General features: G+C 40.1%; 2 protein-coding genes across 9 annotated transcripts in view; one reads left to right on the forward strand and one right to left on the reverse strand.

Moving 5' to 3' along the window:
- Positions 1–1,331, reverse strand: part of UBXN2A (UBX domain protein 2A) — a 40,195-nt gene extending 38,864 nt beyond the window's left edge. For 2 of the 8 annotated variants that reach the window (XM_079110550.1, XM_079110545.1), the window contains exon 1: positions 1,118–1,329. The gene's annotated coding sequence lies outside the window, so the exon portion shown is untranslated. The other 6 variants (XM_079110547.1, XM_079110546.1, XM_079110548.1 and 3 more) reach the window with 5 other exon arrangements.
- Positions 1,332–4,946: 3,615 nt separating this feature from the next.
- The window catches only part of ATAD2B (ATPase family AAA domain containing 2B), a 158,365-nt gene continuing 138,617 nt past the window's right edge, over positions 4,947–24,694 (forward strand). Inside the window, 2 exon segments of the mRNA XM_079109618.1 lie at positions 4,947–5,393; positions 5,395–5,583. Of these exon segments, the coding sequence (XP_078965744.1) occupies positions 5,370–5,393; positions 5,395–5,583 (213 nt within the window). The 5' untranslated portion in view covers positions 4,947–5,369.

The raw sequence follows: 24,694 nt of genomic DNA on the forward strand, positions 1-24,694 counted from the left end.
TGTCTACAATTGTCACCATCATATTCTTAGCACTTGGTATATAATACAAACCAAACATTCAAGGTATTAAGGTATTAAGTCATTAATATTAAGCGTTTAGTAATTAAAGCTTACTATACTGGACTTCCTGCACACAATTCTTACTCATTTTTTGATTCTAATGACTACCACTAACTTAAATATTATGCAGATGCTCAATATTCACTGAATTTATTGCTTTTTTAAAGAAATAAAACTTTCAGCATATTTAGAAGACCCAACATCAACCCAACACCAACCCAACATTAAAAGAGCTTTTCGCACTACCACCAAATTACAATCGGGCAGACTTTATGGTTCCACGTTATTCTTTACTGCATCAAAACCCAATATAGACCAACAGTTTCCTATCTTTATTTTTAATTATCTCAAATTATGTATCAGTAGATTGAGACATTATTACCCCCTACACATGTATGAAAAAAAATTTTAAAAGTCTAATCACTGTTAAAAAGCTAATGAAAAAATAAAAATTAAAAGTAAATAAATCATGTACCAACGAACCAACTCTGGACGCCACCCTTAAAGTTCAGCATTTCTGACAAGTAATAAACTTTTTTAGTATCGCGAGTGAAAAGGAAAAAGACACAAAGATGAAGGAAATTAGAAAACGGAGAACGTCAGACCTTCAAAATATCAGGTGAGTTGTGGGAGGCAGGTGAAGGTGCCAATCAGGAGATGCCCACCTAGAACAGACATTCTGTATTTCTGGATTGCGCTTTGGCAGCGTTCGCCTTTGGGAAAACGCCTTGATGGCATGTAGCTAGAAGTTTCTGGGCGCCCTTGGAAAGAGCCGAGTGGGGTGCCTGCACTGGGTTCACGAGCCAAGCGGCTAGCAGAGCCCGGAGCCGGAGTCCGCGCTCACCTGGGCTGGGCAGGAGCCTCGCCCGGCCTCCGCGCGTCAGCGTCCTCCCACCGGCCGCAGAGGTGCTGTCCTCAGACCCGGACTCACCGGATCCAGACGCTCGGCGGCCGGAGGCAGAGACCCCACGGCCCCCGGGGAAGCCCGCCCAACCCCGCGGCGAGCGGACGCCGGCCCCGCGCCCGGCCGAACGCGGCGCGGCACCAGGAAACTCACCTCTGGGCGCGGCCTCGAGGCCCCGTCCTCTATTCGCCCACGGCCCGCGGGCACCGCGGCTGCCGCTTGGCTGGAGCCCCTCGGAGCCCGTGCGTCGCCGCCCCAACACCCTTTCAGGCTTTTCGGTCCCGCGGCAAGGACCCGGCCCGCCCTCCTCGGTCTCCGCGGGGCGCCGCGCGCGCGCCAGGGCCGACTCTGCGCAGCCCCGCGGAGCGCGCCGTGGGGGCGAGTCGGCAGCGCGCCGGGGGCGGGGCCGGTGGTGCGCGCACGAATGGCGACCTCCTCCAGCCCGCAGTGGGCACAGCTGCTGGTTACCCGCTCTTTGGGCGCGGAAAGTTCTGGGAGTTAGGTGTGGGCTCACCTGAGAACCACCTCTTTGCCTCTTCAACCTCTGATTGAGTCCTTGGAGAGATTTCGCTGCATTCTGATCATGTTGAACTTTACATGAGCCTTGTCATCTGCAGAGTGACCTGAAAGGAATCCCCTCACTCCTTTGTATTTCTGAAAGGCCTTACTGCAAGGACCACCCTTCTCCATAGGATTTAGATTCGACTCCCGCATACCCGCTTGTTTACTAGTAACGAAGGCAGACGCAGACGCTACAAATTCCTATTCTTTACCTGATAAATGGTGAGCCAGACTACTTGTACTCACTATCCCGTCAAAATACCAGCTGTCCAAACTTTTTGGTGAAGCAGGTCGCCTTCTGGCACCTAATCTTTGACCCACTACTCCAGAAAATGGGTTAACCTCAGGATAAAGAAAACATTCCCTAAAGTATGCTGATTAGGGCCTGGAACACCCATTCATCCCACCTTCCCACACCCAGGTCTTCTTATCCTAGTTTGCTGCTCCCCAAAAGGAAAAGCCCTTTTCTGCCTAACTGGTTGCAGGTTATTCACGGTTGGATAGTAGTTTTCCCCTTTGCAACAGTCTTTCTCTCTCTTCTGGAATAATCTCTGCTATTGATATAAATCTAAATTTCTTGCTGGGTTTAGAACCCAGGACTTTACCCATGCTAGGCAAGTGTTCTGTCTCTGAGCTACGCACCAAACCCCCTTCAGGTTTTTTTTTTTTTTTTTTTTTTTTTTTGCGGTGCTGGGAGTCAAAACCCAGAGCCTTGATGCTTGCGAGGCGAGCTATCTCCCCAGGCCCTTCAGGGTTTTTCAATTCGGCATTCTTCTTATTGCAGTAATCCTCTTCCCTTAGTGTGTCTCCCCTCCTCCAACCCTCCCATTGCAATAATAATTTCAAATTAAGTCTCCATTTGCCTAAATCAGGTACTCAGTTTTAGACTGGATCCCTGCCATCCCCATCAGGTAAAGGCAATTTATGAATCTTTTGAATTGTCTTCTGTTCCACAGTTTGGGAATCCTACAGTAAGTTCAACTCTCAAAACCTCTCCAACCTCCTTTCTGTTGAAGCATTGAAAGCAGTGACTTTGATTCCTTTGGGCAAAGAAACATTTCTTTGATTCTTCTGGGAGGGCTTTTTTTGGTTTTGTTTTTGTTCTTGTTTTTATTTTTTGTCTGTCTCAACATTGAATGAAGAGAGGAGTCTTTTTTTTTTTTTTGGCAGGGGGAATGGGCACGTAGCTTAGTGGTAAAATGTTTGCCTAGTGTGCAGGATTCCCTGGGTTCAATCCCTAGTGAGGAAAAAAACGGGGGATGGAGTCAATTTGTAAATATTTTAGTCTTTGCAAGCCGCATCTGGCCTCCGTCACATTATTATTTTAAATTTTACAATCTGTTAAAAGTAAAGACTACTTAGCTCATAAGCATATAAAAAGAGGCTGCAGCTGGGCGTGGTAGCCCAGGCCTATAATCCCAGTGATTCCAGAAGCTGAGGCAAGAGGAATATAATACAAAGTTGAGGCCAGCTTCAGCAACTAAGTGAGACCCTGTCTCAAACTAAAAAATGAAAAGGGCTGGGGATGTTGCTCGATGGTAAAGCCCCCCACCCCACTCCCATTAAATCCCAGAACAAACAAACAAAAAAGAACTTCTGATCTTTTGTTATAGGACTGGGGCCTCTCAGGAAATTCAGGCAGCACAAAGACCTGCCCTCCCAACCTCAAACTTGTGACCAAGTCAGAAAAATTTCAGCATGTGGCTCAGTGTGCCTTGAGTTTATTAAAGAGGCAGGAAAAGGGAAATGGGATACTCTCAAGTAGGTCCTCTCAGAGAAGAGAGGAACAGTGAGCCTCACCTGCACTCCAGTTTTATTGGGGATTCCAGAGACGTTTCTAGGGAATTCCACCTCTTGATTTTTGCCTGACAACAGGATGATATCAGACCTGAAATTCCCCCCCTGCATGATAACTTTAGGTCATTTTGGCCCATGCTAACAGGTTCTAATTGGTGGTTTTTTTTTTTTTTTTTTTTTTTTCCTTCTCTTGGTACTGGGGATTGAACCCACAGGTGAGCCCACAGTCTAGTCTCCATTCTTTTTTATTTTTTTAATTTTGAGACAGGGTCTAGCTACATTGCTGTTTGGCCTCAAACTTGCAATCCTCCTGCCTTAGCCTCCCCAGTTGCAGGGATTGCCGGCATGCACCACCATGCTAGGATCTAATTGTATTCTTTTTTTCTTTTTAAATGTTTTTTTTTTTTTATTGTAAACAAATGGGATACATGTTGTTTCTCTGTTTGTACATGGCGTAAAGGCATACCCTTTGTGTAATCATAAATTTACATAGAGTAATGTTGTTTGATTCATTCTGTTATTTTTTCCCTTCCCCCCACCCCTCTAATTGTATTCTTAACCATAAATTCTTAAGGTTTTATAGTTGGGAGGAATTATTCTTATCTCTGGAGTTTTGGAGATCTGGTCTGTGAACAGGGGCACAAAAGTTTTCAGGGAACCTGGGGTTCCTCTTAGTGACATTTTGCTGGCCTGCATTTCTCATGCAAACAACAGGTAGTTCGCTGAGGAATGTGACAAATGCTGCTCACATTAAGCCAGGCAGGGCTGAAGGGAAATTGCTTCTTGGAAAAAGAAAGCATCTGGGTGCTCAGCCAGTGGGCCCATTTTATGGAATTATCCCTTAACCTCGTGTTCCCACCACACGCATCTCTCTGTCCCCTATCACTATGAACAGTAGGTTATTTCTAATGAACTGTGAATTTTTGAAATGAAGATACTTCCTACATTAACACCAGAGCTTTTCACATTGACAGAGCAGTTTTATTTGTTTCTTTGAAAATTACATTACAAATTTTGATCTTTGGATTCTTCTTTTACTTAATTCCTCTGCGGGAGGGCGTAGGGGACTGTGATAAACGCGGTTCTTGGAAAGACTCCGCCTTAGATCGGGTTAAGGTTATAGGACTCCCCACCAATTTGTTTAGAGACTTAGGGTTCTCGTATTCTCCCTACCCTCATTTTTCTTCTTAAGCTTGTTCTGTGCCAGATACCGCACAGACTTCTTTATCACAGCTGTCAGTCTCATTTTTACAGCCATGAAAAAGTGCGGCTCAAGTTCAGGGATTTGCCTTAGGTAGCTCTGGGATTCTAAGTTAGCGCCCTTTCGTCCTTATCAGCGGTCCCCTACAACCCCGCGCCTCCGCGGGCGGTTCCTCGCTCCATCCTGGCTACCTGGGATGGTGGGGGTGTGTAGGGTACTCGGGCCTGGACCGGGAGTCATGGCTCTGGTACCAAGTTCCACGCGGGGAACTCGCCCTGCAACCAATCTGGCTTTTCCCATCCCCCAGCCTGGAGGCCGCGGCGACCGGGGAGACTATAGAGCTGCGAGCCCAGAGCGTCGCCACCTGGGCCGCCGCGCGTGACGCTGCGCCGAGGGGCGGGGCCTGCTGGAGGCTGGGGAGAGGAGGGAGAAGCCGGCAAGGGGAGGGCTGCCTGTCCTTGCAGCGCCCACGGTGGCCGCGGGCCGGAAGCGGTCTCGTCGGCCCTGCGGCGCTGGAGACCTGACGCACAGAGCTCGAGAGCGAGAACGAGAGAGAAAGGGGCAGAAATGGCGGCTCCGCTCGGCTCCCGCTGAGGAGGGTGAAGCCGGCGGAGGGTCTGTGCTGCCGGCTTGCAGCATCGTCCTCGCCTCCTGCTGCCTGCCTTCTCACGCCGCTTTCCCTTCCTCTGCCCCTCTCCTCGCCTGTCCTCGTCTGCGCTCGGAGAGTTCGAGCCGGCTCGTCTCTCCCGGCCCGGCTCGGCTCCGCTGGCCCTGACTGCCCGGCCGGCGGGCCGCCTTCCTCTGCTCTCCCGGGCGCGGCGAGTGCCTCGTCCTCCTGGCTGGACCATGGTGAACACCCGAGAAGGCTCTCTTGCGCCTTCTCGGGTCCAAGTCTCCGGGCCCCGGGCCTGGGCCTGGGGCCGGAGCAGAGCCTGGGGCGACCGGAGGCAGCAGCCATTTCATCTCCTCTCGGACCCGCTCCTCCAGACCCGCGCTGCAGCTGCCCCGCCGCCAAGGCGGGGGAAGCAGTGGCCCCGGCGTCGCTCTGGATGAGGCCCGGGTAAGAGCGCGGCGGCCCGCGTCCGGAGGTTGGCGAGCGCCGGCCGGGCCGCCCGGGCTTTGTCTGGCCGGGTTGGGGGCAGAAAGCCTCCAGCGGAGGCGGCCCGGGCGGCTGGAGACAAGGTGTGCGGGTGCGGGTGCGGTGGAGGCTGACACCGGAGAAGGGCCTCGACCTCTAGCCCGTTTGCTTTGCTGGCCCGGTTCTTTTGTGTAAAGAACAGCACTTGAGTCCGGCGAGAGGGCTTTGGAGGTCCTTTTCGGGGAATTAGAACGATCTGCTCTCCATGCCCTTGTCCTGTCTTAGAGGGGAGTTCTAGAGGGAAGCAAGAGCGAAGGGCCGGAGTCCCTGAGTGGAAGGGTTGGGGAAGAGAAGTGAAAGTTTTTTGCGGTGTCAAACCCTTCTTGAAAGTGTGTCAACTGCCGCTGTCTAACTCCAGCTTACTCTTGAGTTTGGGGGTGGTTCAAGTTGGTGAGGAAGTGAGCAGAGCTCCAGTTGGCAGCCAGGCAGGGATGCTGAAAAAAGTTTTGTAGCTGCTCCGACACCAACTTTAAAAAACAAAATCAACGCTATCGGCTCTCCAGACAGGAGAGATCAAACAGGATACTGTTGCTGGAGCCAGCAAGCTAGCCAACCAAGGTTCTAGTCGGAACCGGAGCTTTCAGGTTGCAAAAAGACGTATGTCGAAAGAAACATGTTTAATGGGCACCATCATCCCAAAATTATATGGTTTCTTGGATGTCTACATTTTTCCTAGGAAAATAGTTTACAAAAGGTGAATCAACATCGTCGTTGTCATACACTTGCAAAAGTGACATTTGAAGAAGCAGATGATGATTCAGTTCTTAAAAAAAAAAGATTTGAAAGATCTTGGAAGTTTTATTACTCACAGGGTGAAGTGCTAAGCTAGCATAGAGATTTATCACTTTAAAGGTATTGACAAGTTTGCTATTATGAGATTGGTTCTGAATTTAGAGACAAGTGAATTGCTTCTGTCTAGAAAGAGGCTAATTTACTAAAAGTAATTTGTCTGGAAATACTTTTTATTTAAAATATTTCCTTTAAATTCACACTATTTTGTTGTTGTTATGTAGGGAAAGCAATATTTAAGATTCTCTAGGGACTTAGAGATTGCAGTTTGTGTTTTTTTTCTCTTTGTGTTTCATACTATTTGACACTAGCAATGAATCTGAGTACGTACAACAGAAATCTTGTTACCATACTGCTATGAAGTATATTTTATCTTAGAAAATGGTTTTTTTTTTTTTGCTTTTATTTGCTAAAAATCTGGAAAATATTTAAAAACTTATATAACATACTGTTTTAGGAACTTACAGATCTCTTCGACTGAAATGAGGAAAGCTAATGAGGAAGTTGTGCAAACTATTCAGATTAAGTATTCTGAAGACTTGGCTTTTTGTAGAAGCTATTCTAAATACAAGTTCTTGACTTACTGTTGCTATCATATTTTCAAATAATTTTGAGAAAAGATCTGTCTTCTAAAGTGCAAATAAAATATTGAGAGTAAGCAAAGCATGTAGTTGTATCGCACTATGAATATCTGGTCTATTAGAGCAGTGGCAGACTCCTCTGAAGCAATTAGCTCATCTCTCTCAGATCAGTTTGTGGTCCCATTTTTGAATTCATGGATATCATGCTGTCCTTACCCCCTGAGGAATAAGGTGAGGTAATTTGTCAGGCAGCTGTTATTGAGATGTTAAAAGGCAAGGAATCAATAATCTAATGTAGAAATGAACATTTGGTAGCTTTTAAATTGCTAGAAGAATGAAAGCTCTCTCTAGAAGAATACTTATGAAACATTGTTTTAAGAACCCTTTTGAAGTGTTTTAAAAGACCATAAAGAACAGCTACAGAGGATTGACTTTGAAATACTTATTTTCAGTTTTAAAAAGATTTGTTATGAGTTTAGATGATGGAATAATTTAATTACTTTCTCTGAAAGACTTTTTTTTTTTTTTTTTTTTTTTTCTTTTTGCATTGGGGATTTAACCCAGGGGCACTTAACCACTGAGCCACATCCTCAGCCCATTTTTATTATTTGTTTTTTGGTACTGGGGATTGAACCTGGGTCCTTTACCACTAAGCTACATCCTCCACCATTTTAATTTTTTATTTAGAGACAGTCTCACTAAGTTGCTTAGGGCCTCACTAAGTTGCCGAGGCTGACTTTGAACTTTCGATCCTCCTGCTTCAACCTCCTCAGTTGCTGGGATTACAGGATTTATTTTTTACTTTGAGACAGGGTCTCGCTGTGTTGTTTAGGGCCTTGCTAAGTGCTGAGTCTGGCCTCAAAAGTTTTTATTTCCTGCCTGAGTTGCTGGGATTACAGGTGTGCAACACTCCTCCTGGCTTGACTTGTTTTTGAAACATGGATCTTGCTATGTTTACCCAGACTGGTCTCGAACTTGAGAGCTCAGTTATACCTCCTGCCTCAGCATCCTGAGTGGCTCAGCCTGCAGGCATGTGTCACCATTCCTGCCTTCTCTGAGAGATTTCAGAGACTGTTTAATCTTATATTGTGAGTGATTGGACCTTTAGAGGAGGATAGGTATAATTCTGAATTTATTAGGTTTAGGGATGCAGGTTGTGTATTTCTTGACTCAGTATTCCTGAAGTGGATTGTTTGAGTTAGGTGTTTCTTCTCCAATTGGCTTTGTTATAGGAATTTAGCACTCCTGTTTCACTCTTTCTGGCATACTTAAAGGCACCCTCTTTGAATATGGATCTGTAATAGGCATTGCTTTTGTCTGTGAAGTCTTATTTGATGGAGAATGGTGTTTCCCATGTTGTTTCTTTAGAAGATTGAACCTTGAGGACCTCAGTCATGCTAGGCAAATGCTTTATCACTGAATTACGTCCCCAGCTTGAAAACTTTTTTTTTTTTTTTTTTTTTGGCACTGGTAATTGAACCCGGGGCACTTTACCCCTGAGCTGTATCCTCAGCCTTTTTTTTTTTTTTTTTTTTTTAAAATGTTTTATTTCAGACAGGGTCCTGTTAAGTTGCTGAGGCAGGCCTTGAACTTGCAATCCTGTGTCACCCTTTGGAGTTCTTAGGATTATAGGCATGTGCCACTATACCTAGCAAGACCCTTCATCTTGGAAAAAGAAATAAATGTATGCTCTTTTTCTGCTTTTGTGCTATATTCTTCACTCTATACTTAATGCTGACTTTTTTCCTTCTTTGCCTCTGTTTAAAATTATTTTATTTACTATGTCTAAGACCATTTCTTTTGCTTTTTAGAAAAAGCCTTATCACCAAGAGCTGTTTGTGGAGTTCTGCCTTTCCTTCAAATGGTGTATGTGTGAGATAGGGGAAATAAATATAGGATATGTTCTGCGTGTTATTTAAATTGATTTTCTTGTGTCCCACTAACTTTCCCTAGGGTTAAAGCTTTTTATTTTTATTATTTTTGACATGAAAAAGTTAAACCTAATGTATGACAATTTGATGAGTTTGAAGAAAAGTATATACCTATGAACCATCACCACCATGAAGACCACAGACAAGTCTATCACTCCTATAATTTCCTTCTCCTTCTTTAGTACAATAATTGTTATCATCTTTGGTGGGAAGGCTCTAATGTAAGATCTACCTTCTAGAAAAAAAAAATCTTTTTTTTGGTACCACAATTTCACGCCAGGGGTGCTTAGTCACTGAAACAGTATCCTTAGCCCTTGTTTTAATCTTTTAATTTTGGGTCTCACAAATTGCTCAGGGCCTGGCTAAGTTTGCTGAACTGGCTTTGACTGTGATCCTCCTGCCTAAGCCTCCCAAGCCTTGGGATTACAGGCTTTGCACCTTCTTAGAAAATTTTGTAAAAATATACAGTATATGTAGTCTTAGCTGTAGGCACTATTCTATATAGTAGATTTCTTAAAATTTTATTTATCGGCATAAGTGAAATTATTGCCTTTGACGACCACTCCCCCATTTTCTCTCAAGCTTTCCCCCCTTGGACAATCATCCTTCTTTTACTGCTGCTTATGAGTTTTGAGGCTATTTTGGTTCCACATATAATAACATCATAAAGTAACTCTGTGTGTTGTGTGGGTGTGTGTGTGTGTGTGTGTGTGTGTGTGTGTCTGGCTTAGTTCACTTAGCATAATGTCTTCCATTATGTCCATAATGTCTTCAGATCCATTCATTTTGTCATAAATGTCATGATTCCTTATTTTTAAAGGCTGGAAATAATAATCCATTGAACCTATTTATATTATTTGTATATATATATATACACACACACACACACAGACCCATAACACACATTCTTTATCCATTATCTTTTGTCTGACATTTAGATTGTGTTCATATCTTGGCTTTGTTTGTAATGCATCAGTGAGTATGGGGGTACGTTATCTTTTTTGAAATTCTGATTTTAGTTCCTTTGGATAAAGAGAGAGATTGCTGGATCATTGGTTGTCTATTGGGATTTTTCTGAGGATCTTACTGTGGGAGTGTGCTCCATTTTGCATTCCCATTGATGTGTACCCAGGTTCCCTTCACATCTTCATTAACCCTTTTTGCCTTTTTTTTTTTTTTTTTTTTTTTTTTTTTTTTTTTTTTTTTTTTTTTTATTATAGTCATCCTATAAGTAAGAGGTGATATCTCATTTGGTTTTTTGCTTTGCATTTTTCTTTTTCTTTTTTGCAGTGCCGAGGATTGAACCCAGGGCCTCGTGCTTGTAAGGCAAGCACTCTGCCAACTGAGCTATATCCCCAGCCCCTGCATTTTTCTTATGATTAGTGAAATAGAGCAGGTTTTCTTGTACCTGGTATCCATTATATTTCTTATTTTGAGAAATGCCTCTTCAGGGCCTTTTGTCTTCCTTTCTCCCCAACCATTGCGATGTAGGGATTGAACCCAAGGGTGTTCTACCACTGAGCTACATCCCCCTAGCCTTCTTTTTATTTTTAGACAGGGTCTTCTTAAGTTGCCCTGGCTGGCCTCAAACTGATGATCCTTCTGCCTTAGTCTTTGGAGTAGCTGGAACTACAGGCACCACACCTGACTCGCCAATAGTCTTTTTTTCTTTTTGTACTGGGATTGAACCTAGGTGTACTTTACCACTGAACTACATCCCCACTCCTTTTTATTTTTTGAGATAAGGGTCTTGCTGAATTGCTGGGGGTCTCACTAATTGCTGAGGCTGGCCTCAGGCTTGCAATCCTTGTTCTTCAGCCTCTCAATTCTCTGGGATTATAGGCATGGCACCACTGCACCCAGTTTGGCCAATAGTCTTTTAAACCATTCTTTGATAGATTGTTAGGTCATTTATTGCATGTCTCCTAAATACCTTCACTATAGCTTAAACCCATAACCCCTGGAAATCAGGGATTTCCCAAGGTAGGGTTACCACTTGGTGTCAGACTGAAGAGTCAACCATTATCTTCACCTGAATGGAGAGTGATCCTGTCTTTTTAAGGAGACAGTTCAGAAAAGTGCCATATTAATATGAATTGTGTTGGGTATTTCTTACGGGCAATATAGAAGTTTTTACTTTTGTCATTTTTAATTTCATTTGTGTGCACAAATTATTTTTTTATTTGGATTTTTGATCTCAATAGGAATATTATATGCATATATACATGTATTTGTAGGTGTGTGTGCACACACACATATTTTTGGTACCAGAGATTGAATCCAGGAACACTTAACCACATCGCAACCCCCTACCTCCTTGCCCCCTCACCCCGCCTTTTTTTTTTTTTTTTTAATTTGAGACAGGTCTTGCTAAGTTGCTTTGGGACTTGATAGGTTGCTGTGGCTGGCTTTGAACTTACGATCCCTCCTGCCTAAGTCTCCTGAGTCGCTGGGAATTAACAGGCATCTGTCACTGCACCTGGAATGGAATATTTGATACTTTTATATTTCCCTAGAGGGAAGATTTGTGAAAAATATGAGTTATTGAGTAAAGGGCAGTTGTGATTTGGGGTAAAAAAGTTGATGGAAGTACAAAGTTGGGGCAAAGACCACATGTGGTATGTTAACTGTTAACTTTATCTAAATGTTTAATATTGGTGCTAGAGATTGAATCCAGAGTTTTGTACTTACCAAAGGATGGGCTCTACCAATGAACCTCTTTCCCCTGCTTCTTGAGTTGCTGAGATGACAGGTGTGTACCACTGTGTCCAGCCTTTTTTTTTTTTTTTTTTTTGAGGTGGGGCCCTTGCTGTGTTGTCCAGGCCAGACTTGAACTCCTGGGCTCAAGGGATCCTCCTGCCTCATCCTCCCTGTAGCTGGAAGTACAGGCACCTGCCACTGCACTTGGCACCCCTACACTCTTTATTACAGAGTAAGTTGTAAGCACTACCAGGGCAGACATTGTATCTTATTTTCCCCCAACTGCTCTATTCCTAGGACCTAGTCCCACATCTGACACATAATATGCTCAGTAAATATCTGTCAAATGAATGAATGAATAGCATATTGAGGAGCTGACCCATTTTGTGAAAACCATGATGACAGGACTTTGATAACAGGATAAATTAGACATAATCCCTACCTTCATGGGTATATATGAGATAAATTATTAGTATGATAAGTTGGTTCTGGATAGGTGCCAAATGATTAGAGATATAATCTTTTACTCACTGAAGTGTTTTGGTGGGACTCTTCATTTGCCTCTTTCTATGAGTGTCTTGCTATGTTGCTCAGGATAGCTTTGAGTTAGAATTTGTGGTCCTGCTATCTTAGCCTCCTGTGTAGTGCGGGTTTGTACCACCATTATGTCTAGCTGGTTCACTGTTTTAGGGCCTACATGCTGCAGAAGTTGAGAGGTACCATTCACAATGTAGTTTATGTGAATGCATTCCCTAGAATTGTGCAGTATACTGCTTGTATCACATGCTTCTGTGAATCCCCAGTGTGTGGCATGGTTCTTGGGATGAAGCAGGTGGAGAACAAAACATGGTACTTAAGGTCTAGTGTGGGGAAAACACAAAAATGTGTTTTATTTAAAAAAAAAAAAAAAAGCTCCTTTACATCTACATCTGCTCACATAATTTAATGCCCTTTCTTGGGCTATCTCTTCCACACTCAGTTCTGTTCGGGTTTCGGAGGGAGCCAGAGCACTCTAACATTGTTTTTCTCTAATCATTGTATGTGAAGTTTATACCTATTCTTGCCTTCTTTTAGATCTTTAAGGTCTTTAACACTTCATTTTGTGGCAAATTTAGAAGTAGGTGAAATAATAAAAGGATGTTATTGTAGAAATTGGACAGAAACCTATAGTTAGAGGGAATTACGTGCCAGCCAACTTCCTTGCACATTCTATGGTTGGTGACTTAACTTTGATCAGGTTTTGTGGTTAGAGTATATGGAAGAGAATGAATGAAATAGTCTGAAAGTTTTGGACTTGAATTTAGAAATTATTTTAAAAACTTGTCTATTTGTCAGCCATTATGTTTTGTTTTTTGGTAGGAACCTAAGTAATTTCAGAAAAATAGAGGAAAATTAAATTTTTCAGATTAATGTTTTCATCTGATATATTACTTAGGCAACTTTTTCCCCTACCAAAGTGGTAAAGACAAGTTACTTACAAAATAAAATTGATCTTTGAAAATGTATATAGAAAGAATAATCCAGCTGGGCACAGTTGCATTCACTAGTACTAGGGGAAAAAGTATAGTGTGAAACTATTCCCTACTTTATAACTTTGTGGAATGATTAGTCTTTGTTAAGTATGAGCATTACATACTGAAGAATTTTTCCAGTAAGAAATCTCATGTTGAGAGGTTGAGATGGTAACAGAAAATACCAAGTCATGTTACAGAATTTTATTAATCAATATAATGCAATTAATTTATATCCATCTTGAGGAATGATCATGACCATAACTAATATATATTAGGGATTTAGCATATCTGTGATTTATATGTCACTGGTGAGTGGATGTCTAAGCATTCAGCATAGTTAAAAGCAAAATAACAAATTGAGTGTACCTTTTTCACCAAGATTTGTCTTCTTAGGTTATAGAAACTAGTGGTTAATAGGTAGGGTGACCATATGTCCCTGTTAGCCCAGGATGGGTCAGATTTGACTGGCCCAATCACAGCTTATGCTTGTCTCAAAAGAATGATTAGTGCGGTAAATGCTCTGTTTAACATGTTCGGATGATAGGTAACCTGATCGCTATGTTGGTTTATGTCATGTATTTTAAGTTTACATAGGTGATACTTAGCTCTAGAAGTTGTTTTATTTTCCATCCATTTAGTGACTGTGTGTACATATAGTCACTCCATCTAATTATTGCCTAGTACTTCATAGAGTACAAACTCTAGAAGTTTTATTTTTCATCCATTTAGTGGCTGTGTGTACATATAGTCACTTCATCTAATTACTGCCTAGTACTTCATAGAGTATATCCATTGCATTTTAACTACACACATTCAAGTGATGGTTACCTGGATTGCTTCCAACTCTCTGCTACTGCAAGTATTGCTACATTTAATACCCTTATATAGTGTCTTTTGTGGATTTGGTTGAGAATTTCTCTGAGAGAGCTATCCAGGAATGGAACAGAGAATACGTGTACTTAAATTTTACCTCCAGATTTGCTGCTTTAGTTCTCTATTCTTAGGAGTAGTGGATGAGAGTTATTGTATTGCCCACATTCCTGATGAGACTTGGCATTATGTAGTTTTTTTTTTTTTTTTCTTAACTTTATTTTATTTAGTTTTGGATATGGTGCTAAGGATCGAACCCAGTACCTCACTCATGCTAGGCAAGTGTTCCACCACTGAGCCACAATCCCAGCCCATTATCTAGCTTTTTAATTGCTTTTCTTTGTTTACTAATGAGATTGAGCAACATTTAAAAATTTTTTTAATTTTGTTGGTACTGGGGATTGAAACCAGGAGTGCTCTACCACCGAGCTACATCCACCCTTTTTATTTTTTATTTTGAGACAGGGTGTCACTGAGTTGCTGAGGCTGACTTTGAACTTGTGATCCTCCTGCTTCTGCCTCCTGAGTAGCTGTGATCACAGGCTTCATCACCTTTCCTGACTCTGTTGTCATCTTGCATACAGTTATTACTGTTCACTTCTTTTTCTTTTGTAGGCAATCTAGTCTCTCTTGAAGCTTATATAAATTTTTCTCTTGATTCATACATTTTATTCTATTTCTAGGCATGGGCTTTTTCTTCACTTTTTTTTCCCCCCATCTTCGATCTTTCCATCTGTGGTTTTTCATCTTTTTCTTTGATTGTGGTAAATTTATCTTCATAATTTCTGTAAATGTTACTTCTCTCCCTTTTTCATTCCTTCTGGAATTCATTCTGTTCAGATGTTAGCATTTAGAAGAAAATTTTATCCTTAAACTGGTAAGTAAGCTCATAGTTGTTAATACCTTTGATGGCATGCTGGAGAAATTTGTTGACAGTTACTTGGGCTTTCCTGAAGCTGACTTCTGTTGACCCTTTTGGTGCCCATGTGCTGGCCTACTTGTCAAAGGATAAAATCTTGAAGTTACTTGATGCAAAGTTCATGTCCTGACAATTTAAGAACACCCTAGCTACTCCAGTGTGTACACTTTGGATGAGCGAGTATTGTAGTTGTGTACCTGATTATGGAAGGTCAGGGAATCCAATTTAAAAGCAAAAACTGCAGTAAAGAGCTACACTTTCTAAATCAGTGACACATAAGAAATTGAAATGTTTGCATAGAAACAGTTGGAGAAATGCATTTAGACATTTGCACAAATGAGGGAATCAGGCAGCACAAGTTCCTGAGCCTGGGTGGGTTTATGTTAAAAATTTTTATAGTATTTTCAATTTTTAATTATTTTTTTTCAATTTTTACTATTTCCATTCAGTCTCCAAATTTATTACATGGGAGAATTGGGGGGAAGTGATAATTTGCCCAAGGACAAATAATTTTTTAAATGTAATAGTTCAACTGGAAGTGGTGTTTTAAATTGCTATAATCAAGTGACTACTCTCTGCCACACATTGAAGATGAGCATATGCAAGATCCTTCACCTAGCTCTTTTGAAAAATATTTGATTTTTATTTAAATATTGTGAAGTATGGCAATGCACAAGAAGAAGAAAAGCCTTTCCCTGCTCCAATTCTTCCAGTTCATTGTTTCTAGAGATAACCACCATGTCATGTCCTTCCAGACCATTGCACATGTACATATGGGTTGTTTATATGTATACTTTTTTTTGGGGGGGGGGTTCTGGGGATCGAACCCAGGGCCTTGTGCTTACAAGGCAAGCACTCTACCAACTGAGCTATCTCCCCAGGCTCCTATGTGTACTTTTAAACAGATATGGAATCATATTCTATATGGTATTTCTGTTTTCAAGACAGGGTGATGTTGTATTACCCAGGCTGGCTTCAAACTCAAGATTTTCCCCTTTAGCCTCCTAAGTTAGCTGAATTTACAGGCATGGGCCACTGAGCCCAGAAATATGCTATTTCTGATAGTTGATTTTCTATTATACTATCATGTACATCCTTTCATAAGTTTCTTCTTGATGGCTTTCTAATATTTCATTGTATTATTACATCATTATTTAGTTAACCTTTATTGGTACATAGATTGTCTTTATGTTTTTGACATTATAAACAATGTAGCAGGAAATGACCTTTTTTTCTCAGATAAAGTGAGGTTTTTGGGTCAAAAGGTTGTGTACATTTTTTATTTTTATAGATTTTCTTCTATAATGAGGCCAAATAAATTTGTTTTCCACTTTCCTGTACTGTCAGCACTATTTTATTTTATTTTATTTCATTTTTGAATCCTGGGGAATCACACCCAGACCTTGCATGGTGTGCTCTACCTTTACTTCTTATTTTTTTTTCCCGAGCCAGGTTCTCACTAAGTTGCTGAATCTGGCTTTCCACTCGAAGTCCTCCTGCTTCAGCCTTAAGTATCTGGGATGACAGGGATGAACTACCATGACTGGCTTCAGCACTGTTGAATTTAAATATACTGTTATGGCTGGCCTATCACTGAATATCTTTAGTATCTCAAAAATAGGTGCTTAATAAATTCTGTTTGTGAAAGGAATGAATCACTGAAGATAATTCATAAACTTATGAAATTATATTACTCCTACAAAGCCTAACAAGTATTTCTTCTACTGTGGGTGTAATATTTGTTACTTACACTGCCTCACCTGATTCTTCTGTCTTTGAAGGTAAGTAGTTTCTGAGTGAGTGATAGTGCTGCAGTGGATTGGTTCTAAATTCTGTGGCAGTTTTCAGTATTCATGTCTCTTTTTCATTTTAAGTAATATGTTTTCAGATTAAGAACAAAACTACTTTCCAGAAATATTTATCCGGAAGAAAATTGTATTTTAGATTTTCATAGAGTGACTGGTTTTTGTTTTTGTTTTGGTACTGGGGATTTTACTGAGGGGTACTTCACCACTGAGCTACATTTCCAAGTCTTTTTGTTTTTTATTTTGAGACGGAATCTCACTAAGTTTCTTAGAGTCTTGCCAAATTGTTGAGGCTGACCTTGAACTTGCAATCTTCCTGCCTCAGCCTCCCCAGTCACTGGGATTACAGGTGTGAGCCTCTGTGCCTGGCTCACTTCTATATTTCCAGAGGATTGTTTAGAAATATTAAATTAGTAAGCCTTACTACTGGGATATTTGAGGAAAATTCAGGACATTTTGTGTGCTTGACGTTTCAGTGCTTTGTAGAATAGTGTTGGCCCTAAGTAAATAAAGAGCAGTAGGAGTTTTGTTTTCTGCTGTCATGGTAACTACTACCTCTGTGCATTCTGTTTAAAAATGAAAGAAAAAGAAATTGACTACACTTCTGAGCTTTCTCATGAACGCTGGAGTACTTTGAAAAAAAAAAAAAAAGAGAGAGAAAAGAAGACTGTTTTATTAAGGAAATTGGAAAAGATTGATTGCACCCATATACTTTCTGATGTAACTTGGGGAAAATGTTGCCATTCTGTTTTTTTTTTTTTTTTTCTTTCTTTCATTTTTGTCTCATTGAAGATTTTTCTCTCATCTGTTAATTTTTTTCTTTTTTTTTTTAGTACTGGGGATTGAACACATTCCCTGAGCTACATTCCCACCCTTTTTAATTTTTATTTTGAGGCAAGGTCTTGTTAAGTTCCTTAGGGCCTAAATTTCTGAGGTTGGCTTTGAACTTGGGATTGTCCTGCCTCAGCCTCCTGAGCTCCTGTGTTTACAGGCATGGGCCACTGGGTTTATAGGTGTGGGCCACTGTGCCCAGCTTACTTAAAATAATACTTTATTCTCTTCTATGGTTTTTTTCTTTTCTGTTTTTAGGAAACCAGATCATTTAATCATTTTATTATATTCCTATTTTTATTTTTACTTTTCAGTACTGGGATTGAACCCAGGGACGCCTAACCATTCAGCCACATCCTCAGCCTTTTAAATTTTTTATCTCAAGACAGGATCTTATTCAATTTTCAGTCTGGCTTTGAGCTTGTGATCCTCCTGCCTCAGCCTCCTGAGCCTTATGGATTAACAGGTGTTTGTTACTTTGCCTGGCTCATTATATCATTTAAAAAAATTTAAAAAATATTTTTATTAGTTGTTGATGAACCTTTATTTATTTGTATGTGGTGCTGAGAATTGAACCCTGTGCCTCACACATGCTAGGCAAGCATTCTACTGAGCCACAGTCCTACCCCTCATTATATCATTTTAAAAAAGAAATTCCTTTTATCTACTTTGTAACTTCTTTAAAATTTTCTTTCTTTCTTTTTTTTTTTTGGGTACTGGGATCGAACCCAGGGCCTTGTGCTTGCAAAGCAAGCACTCTACCGACTGAGCTATCTCCCCAGCCCCTTAAAATTTTCTTTCTTAATTCTGATATTTCTAAGTCTAGCTGTATCTAGAGTTGTTACCTGTACTTTCTCACCATTCACTCAGCTTTTTGCAAAAATTGCCATATTAGAAGGATCAGTGTCTTCCTAATTACAAGCACCCCAATTTATCAGATTGTTTTTTATTTTTCATTTGTTTTTATTTGTTCTAATTAGTTATACATGACAATAGAATGCATTTTGACACACTGTACACCAATGGAGCACTTCTCCTTCCTCTGGCTGAACATGGTGCAGAGTCACACCTGTACTGTAGTATACATGTATGTAGGGTAATGATGTCTGTCTCATTCCACCATCCCTCCCATCCCGCACCCCCCTCACTCCCCTCTGCATGATCCAAAGGTCTTCATTCTACCCCCAACCCCCTTAGTTTTCATTTTGAGATGGGTCTCACTAAGTTGCTGAGAGGCTCTTTACATTGCTGAGGCTGGCCTTGAACTTCTTCTATTCTCCTGCTTGGGTCTATGGGATTTTCTGGGATTATAGGTATGTACCACCATACCCTACTCTCCCTGCTGTTTTAGTGAGACATTATATTTTTCTCTTGTTTCTATGATAGACCCTTTGCACATTCCTTTAATGTAGGCATTTTTTAAAGGTTTTGACTTATACTTTCTTGCTTTTCTTATTCTGTGTATTACCTGTGATTCTTTTGTTACCCTGCTTCGTGTCCATCACTACTCCTACCTCACTTCATCTCCAAGCTGCATTTCCCTCAACCTGATGGACATCTCCCTAGATTTTTTGCTAGATAGTCCAAACTTTTTTTCCCCAAATCAGGCTTCAGGCTTGCTTCAATAACTGTTCTCCAGCTACCCTTAACCACACCCAAAACAACGACCACCACCATCTTTTATATCTGTCTTTATTACCTTTATTTTGAATATGGCTACCTTAATCCCATTCTTTTTTTGCAGGGAGTGGGAGTTCTGTAGCGGGGCATCTACCCGGTATTGAACTCAGGGGCACTCAACCACTGAGCCACATCCCCAGCCCTATTTTGTATTGTTTTTAGAGATAGGGTCTCACTGAGTTGCTTAGTGCCTTGCTTTTGCTGAGGCTGGCTTTGAACTCAAGATCATCCAGTCTCAGCCTCCCGAGTGGCTAGGGTTACAGGCCAGTGCCACACTGCCCAGCTTACTCTGCATTCTTGAACCAGTTTCTTATTTTCTGTTTTTGTAATTTCTGATGAGACCATCAAGTCTTGAATTAATCTTTTGGCCTACTAATTTACTTATTTACTTGACTCTTATTTTAAAATGCTCTTAGATTTCATTCTTTTTGTCTTTAGATTAAAACCCAAATTCTAAATTTCTGACAAATTTGAATCTGGATGTGATATCTTCCTTGAAAACCAGAGCAGTGTAAATTCTTCTCTGTTTCCTTATCCTCAAGTTCTTTTGCTTAATTTTATAAGATTTGTGGCAGAATAGTGGTTAATATTTGTGGCAGCTGAAGAGTATGGCTTAAGATACTCTGAGATTAGGGAAAATTATTTTTTCATATTGGAAGAAATTATTTCAGAAGATGAGAGTTGAGGAAAAATGTTGAATTGGAATTATTATATCTTTTCATTGTACTTTAACTTCCTGTAGCATTTGATGACTTTTACTATTATTCTTGCTTTGGAAGTTATCTCATCTGTGAATCATGCTCTACTACTTTATGTGTTCTATTATTAAATTGTTACAAAATGTCTTTCCATTTCCGTAGAAAACTCGAAATCATCTTTTAAAGTACACATCATTGTGATATCTTTGTCTCTACTAGTAGTTGTCATTTCTTGTTTTTAGCTAATAGAATTTTGTACAATTATACTATTAACTATTGCATATATTATTGTTAGGACTGTTTATTAGCCCAATATATTACGTATTGAGTTCAAGTAATACTTATTCATCTTTTTTAACCACTGCCCTCCATATCTTACATACATAGTAGGTTCTTTATAAATGTTTATTAAATGAAATTATTCCCTTGGTTTGAGATACCTTTCCTACTTACGGATTTTAATGACTTTGATACAGGTTGCTAAATGACTGTGGGTAGCTTGTGTAATCTCTCTGAAACATCTTTGTCATGAAACTAGTAACGCCTTCCCTCAAAGGGTTAGGTTATAATTAGCTAGTAAAGTGCTTTGAGGATGAAAAAATTAAGGTTGAGCGTTATGATGATTCTATTAAAGATGAATTGTTATTATCAGGTGTAGATTAAAGCTTTCCCCAAGCTTGAAGTTAATTAAAAAGTGCAGAAGTAACTATTTTTGTAACTATTTACAACTTGGTTGTTTGCTTTACTGAAATCCCTAGATTTCTTGGCAGAGAAGGAGCCCTTTGTAATGGGATTTATTCTGAGGTCTCTGTCATAGAACCAAGTCAAGTGTGAAACCCTCTCATAATAAGAGCAGTAAATATGCCAGTACAGTGCAGCAGTTAGGATGATGTACCTGCTATCATGCTTAGATTATGTTATTTGCCTGTGGTTCTCAAACTTGTGCTTAAACATCATTTGGAGGCCCTCATTAAAAAATCTTCTACCTCCAGAGATTCTAGTTTATCAGGTTATACTGCTGGGATGACTAATACAGGTGATTTCTAATTCAGATAATTATGTAGACAACAACAGTTTAAGACTGACTCCTGAATGGAACTTGTTTAAAGACTTAGAATATTTTAAAAAATGCTGGGCATCAAATAGTTTAATATCTTGTTTTAACTCCATAGTATATAATATTTGTTTCCAGAGTATGTTTGGGAAACTGCAGGACTTGCAGATGAACCATGAAAAAAGAACTTGATCAAATAAGTTTGTGAAATAATAATGTATAAATATTGTAGCTAACAGGGGAAAAGTATCAATTTAGGTTTGATTCTTCAGGATAGTTTAGTGAAAGAAATGGTCTTAAAGGGTAAGTGATTTTATTATAAGGAATAATCCTGGCTTGGATTATCTAAATTTGCAAAGTAGGGGCTGTGGGTGAATCTCAATGGTAGAGCATTTGACTAACAGGTACAAGGCCCTGATTTCAATCCCAGGCACCACAAAATAAATAAATAGATGGAGATAAAGTAGTTTATAGATATTAATTTCTTATTCATAAATATACCTTAATTTAGAACACATGCTGTTGCTTTCTCAGTGACTAATTTTTGAGTATGTTATATAATAATGCTTTTCAAAGTCTAATGTACATGTGGATCACTGTGGATCTGGTTAAAATGGCTTCAGTAGGGTTGGGTGTGGAGCCTAAGACTCTACATTTCTAATGAGCTACAAGACGGATGATGCCCATGCTGTTGGGCATATTTGGAGTAAAGAATATCTAGGATGAGTAGTCATGTTAGGTGAGCTTTAAGGCACGTAACCTTGGGAGACTATAGATATCCTTGGGTAGAGTATCTGAGATAGTGTAAAGAAACTACATTGGAAATGAAAGAGCCAAAGTTCGAGGGGCTTTTTTGGTCAGTCATTTGTTGGTCTTGTGGGCTAGACCTTGGGCTAGTTCACTTACTTCCAGTCTTTACTCTGTTAAAGGATGGTATTGGAGAAGGCAGGGGCCTAAGGAATTGTATCATTAAAGAAAAATTGTTTAAGTATTAATGTTTATTGATAAAGTGTTACTACATAATTAAATTGCATTAAAAAATTTTATTTTTGAACTTGAGATTGAAACCCAGGGATGCTTAACCAGTAAGCCACATACTCAGCCTCATTTTTTTTTTACTTTTTGCCTTTCAGAATCTTTATTCATGTATTGACACTAACCATGCTGTTTTTTACCACATTTTTAATTGGTGTATTGTAGTTGTATACATTGATGGGACTGAACATAATTGTACACACACACACAATATAACTAATTGACCAATATCAGTCCCTAGCACCTTTCCCGCTCCCTCCAAACCTTCCACCCCTTTATTCCTTTCCTCTACTGATCTCCTTTTGATGTTTAGGAGATCCACTCCCACCTTTCTTTTCCTTTTTCCTCTAGCTTCTGCATATGAGAGAAAACACCCGACCCTTAACTTTCTGAGTTTGATCCCAGCCATTTTTGAGATAGTTCTCACTAAGTAGAGATAGGTCTCACTAAGTAGTGTAGGGCCTTACTAAATTGCTGAGGCTGTCCTCAAACTCACTCCTGCCTCAGCCTCCAGAGTTGCTAGGCTTATAGTCATGCTACTCCACACCCCTGCTGTATGAATTTCTAATTGTCTCCCTTCCTTCCTTCCTTCCTTTTTTTTTTTTTTTTTTTTTTTGGTACTGTGATTTAAACCCAGGGTTGCTATGCCACTGAACTACACCCAAGCCTTTTTCTATTTTTTATTGTGAGACAAATCTTGCTGAGTTGCTGAGGCTGGCCACAAACTTGCAATTCTCCTGCCTCAGCCTCCCAAATTGCTGGGATTACAGGTGTGAGCTGCCACATCTGGCCTATTTGTTTTTCTTTTTGAACCTTTAGGACCAGTGTGGTTTTGGGGCTTTAAAACTAGTTTGTTTCGATCCCCAGTACTGCAAAACAAACAAACAAACAAACAAACAAACAAAAAACAAAAACAAAAACAAAAAACTAGTTTGTCCACATGGTGGCGCAAGCCTGTAATCAAAATGACTGGAGAGGCTGATGCAGGAGGTTTAGGGCCAGCCATTTAGCAAGTCCCTAAGCAATTTAGTCTAAAATAAAAAGGTCTGGGGATGTGGCTCAGTGGTAAAGTGACTCTGGGTTCAATTCCCAGTACCAATAAATTAATAAATAAATAAAACTAGCTCATGGTAGATTGTATTAAAACACACAGTTCGAAATTGGTCTTTTGGGGAAAGTTTTTATTAAGTAAATGTTATTTCTATACAATATATTTGGTGCACACCTGTAATCCCTGAGACTCAGGAGGCTGAGGCAGGAGAATCGTGAGTTCAAAGCCAGCCTCAGCAACCTAGTGAGCCCCTAAGAAACTCAGTGAGACTCTGTAAATTAAATACAGAAAGGGACTGGAGATGTGGCTCAGTGGTTAGATGTAAATAAAATATAAAAAGGGGCTGGAGATGTGGCTCAGTGGTTAGACGTAAATAAAATACAAAAGGGGGCTGGAGAAGTGACCCCTGAGTTCAGTTCCTGGTGCCAAAAAACAAAAGCAGGATTGGGGTTTTTACCTAGCAGTGCTTTTACCTAGCATGTGTGAAGTGCTGGGTTCAATCCTCAGCACCACATATAAATAAATAAATAAATAAATAAATAAATAAATAAATAAATAAATAAATAAATAAATAAATAAATAAATAAATAAATAAATAAAAGAAAGATATTGTGCCCATCTCCAACTAAAACAAAACAAAAAGAATACATTTGGATACCTTTAATCATATATTGTATATATTTCTTATGATTACTAATAAGTCCTTTTGTGTACTTTTGTGAGGGAACTGAACTCAGGGTCATGCACATGCAAAACACGTGCTCTTTCATGTAGCTTCATCTCTAGCCCCTTGTAACTGCATTTTCACTAGTTGTCTAATGTAGATGTCTTGTTGTAGGAAAACATGATAGAGATGTGTTTTCATGAAATGAACAGTTTTTATAATATTTTTACAAAAAATTTGTAGCGGAAAGAAAACAACATGTTTTCTGAAATAGTTTTATATGGTAGTGTATTGAAGATGGTCATACACACTCACACCTTTGAAATACTGATCTAGAACCTCAAGTGATACTTTACTTTTTTTTTGGTTTTGTTTTGTTTCCAGTGCTGGGGATCAAACCCAGGATATTCCGTGCTAGATAAGCTCTCTACCACTGATCTACATCCCAGCTCCGAGTAGTATTTTTAGAGTATTAGCATATGAACTAAATATTCTCTAAAGAAAAGGTTAATCTTCCCATTTCTCTTTTCCCCATCCCTCCAAGCATCCAAGAGAGGTAAAGAGAAGAAAAGTGCTGTGTAATTAGTGATCTTCCTGTAGTCTGAGGACAGTGGACTGGGAGGGTGCATGATAGAAATGTGATGAATAGAAGAGGACTCTGGTTGAGATACTGCTCTTCAGACTGATAAATAAATGTATTGAAGGTCATGGAAGCCAGCTTTCTTGTTGAGAAGGATTTGCAAACATAGATGAGGAAAGAATAGAACGAAATTAAAACTGTGGTATTGTAATTAGCAGTATTGGTGTAGGCACATTTCTTTTTTATTATTTATGCACTAACATAGAAACAAGTATATGTATGTGTATATACTTACATATTTCTCACCTCTGTACTTGAGAGGGCTTCATAG

Source organism: Sciurus vulgaris (assembly GCF_902686455.1).
Source record: "Sciurus vulgaris genome assembly, chromosome: 14".
Taxonomy (NCBI): domain Eukaryota; kingdom Metazoa; phylum Chordata; class Mammalia; order Rodentia; family Sciuridae; genus Sciurus; species Sciurus vulgaris.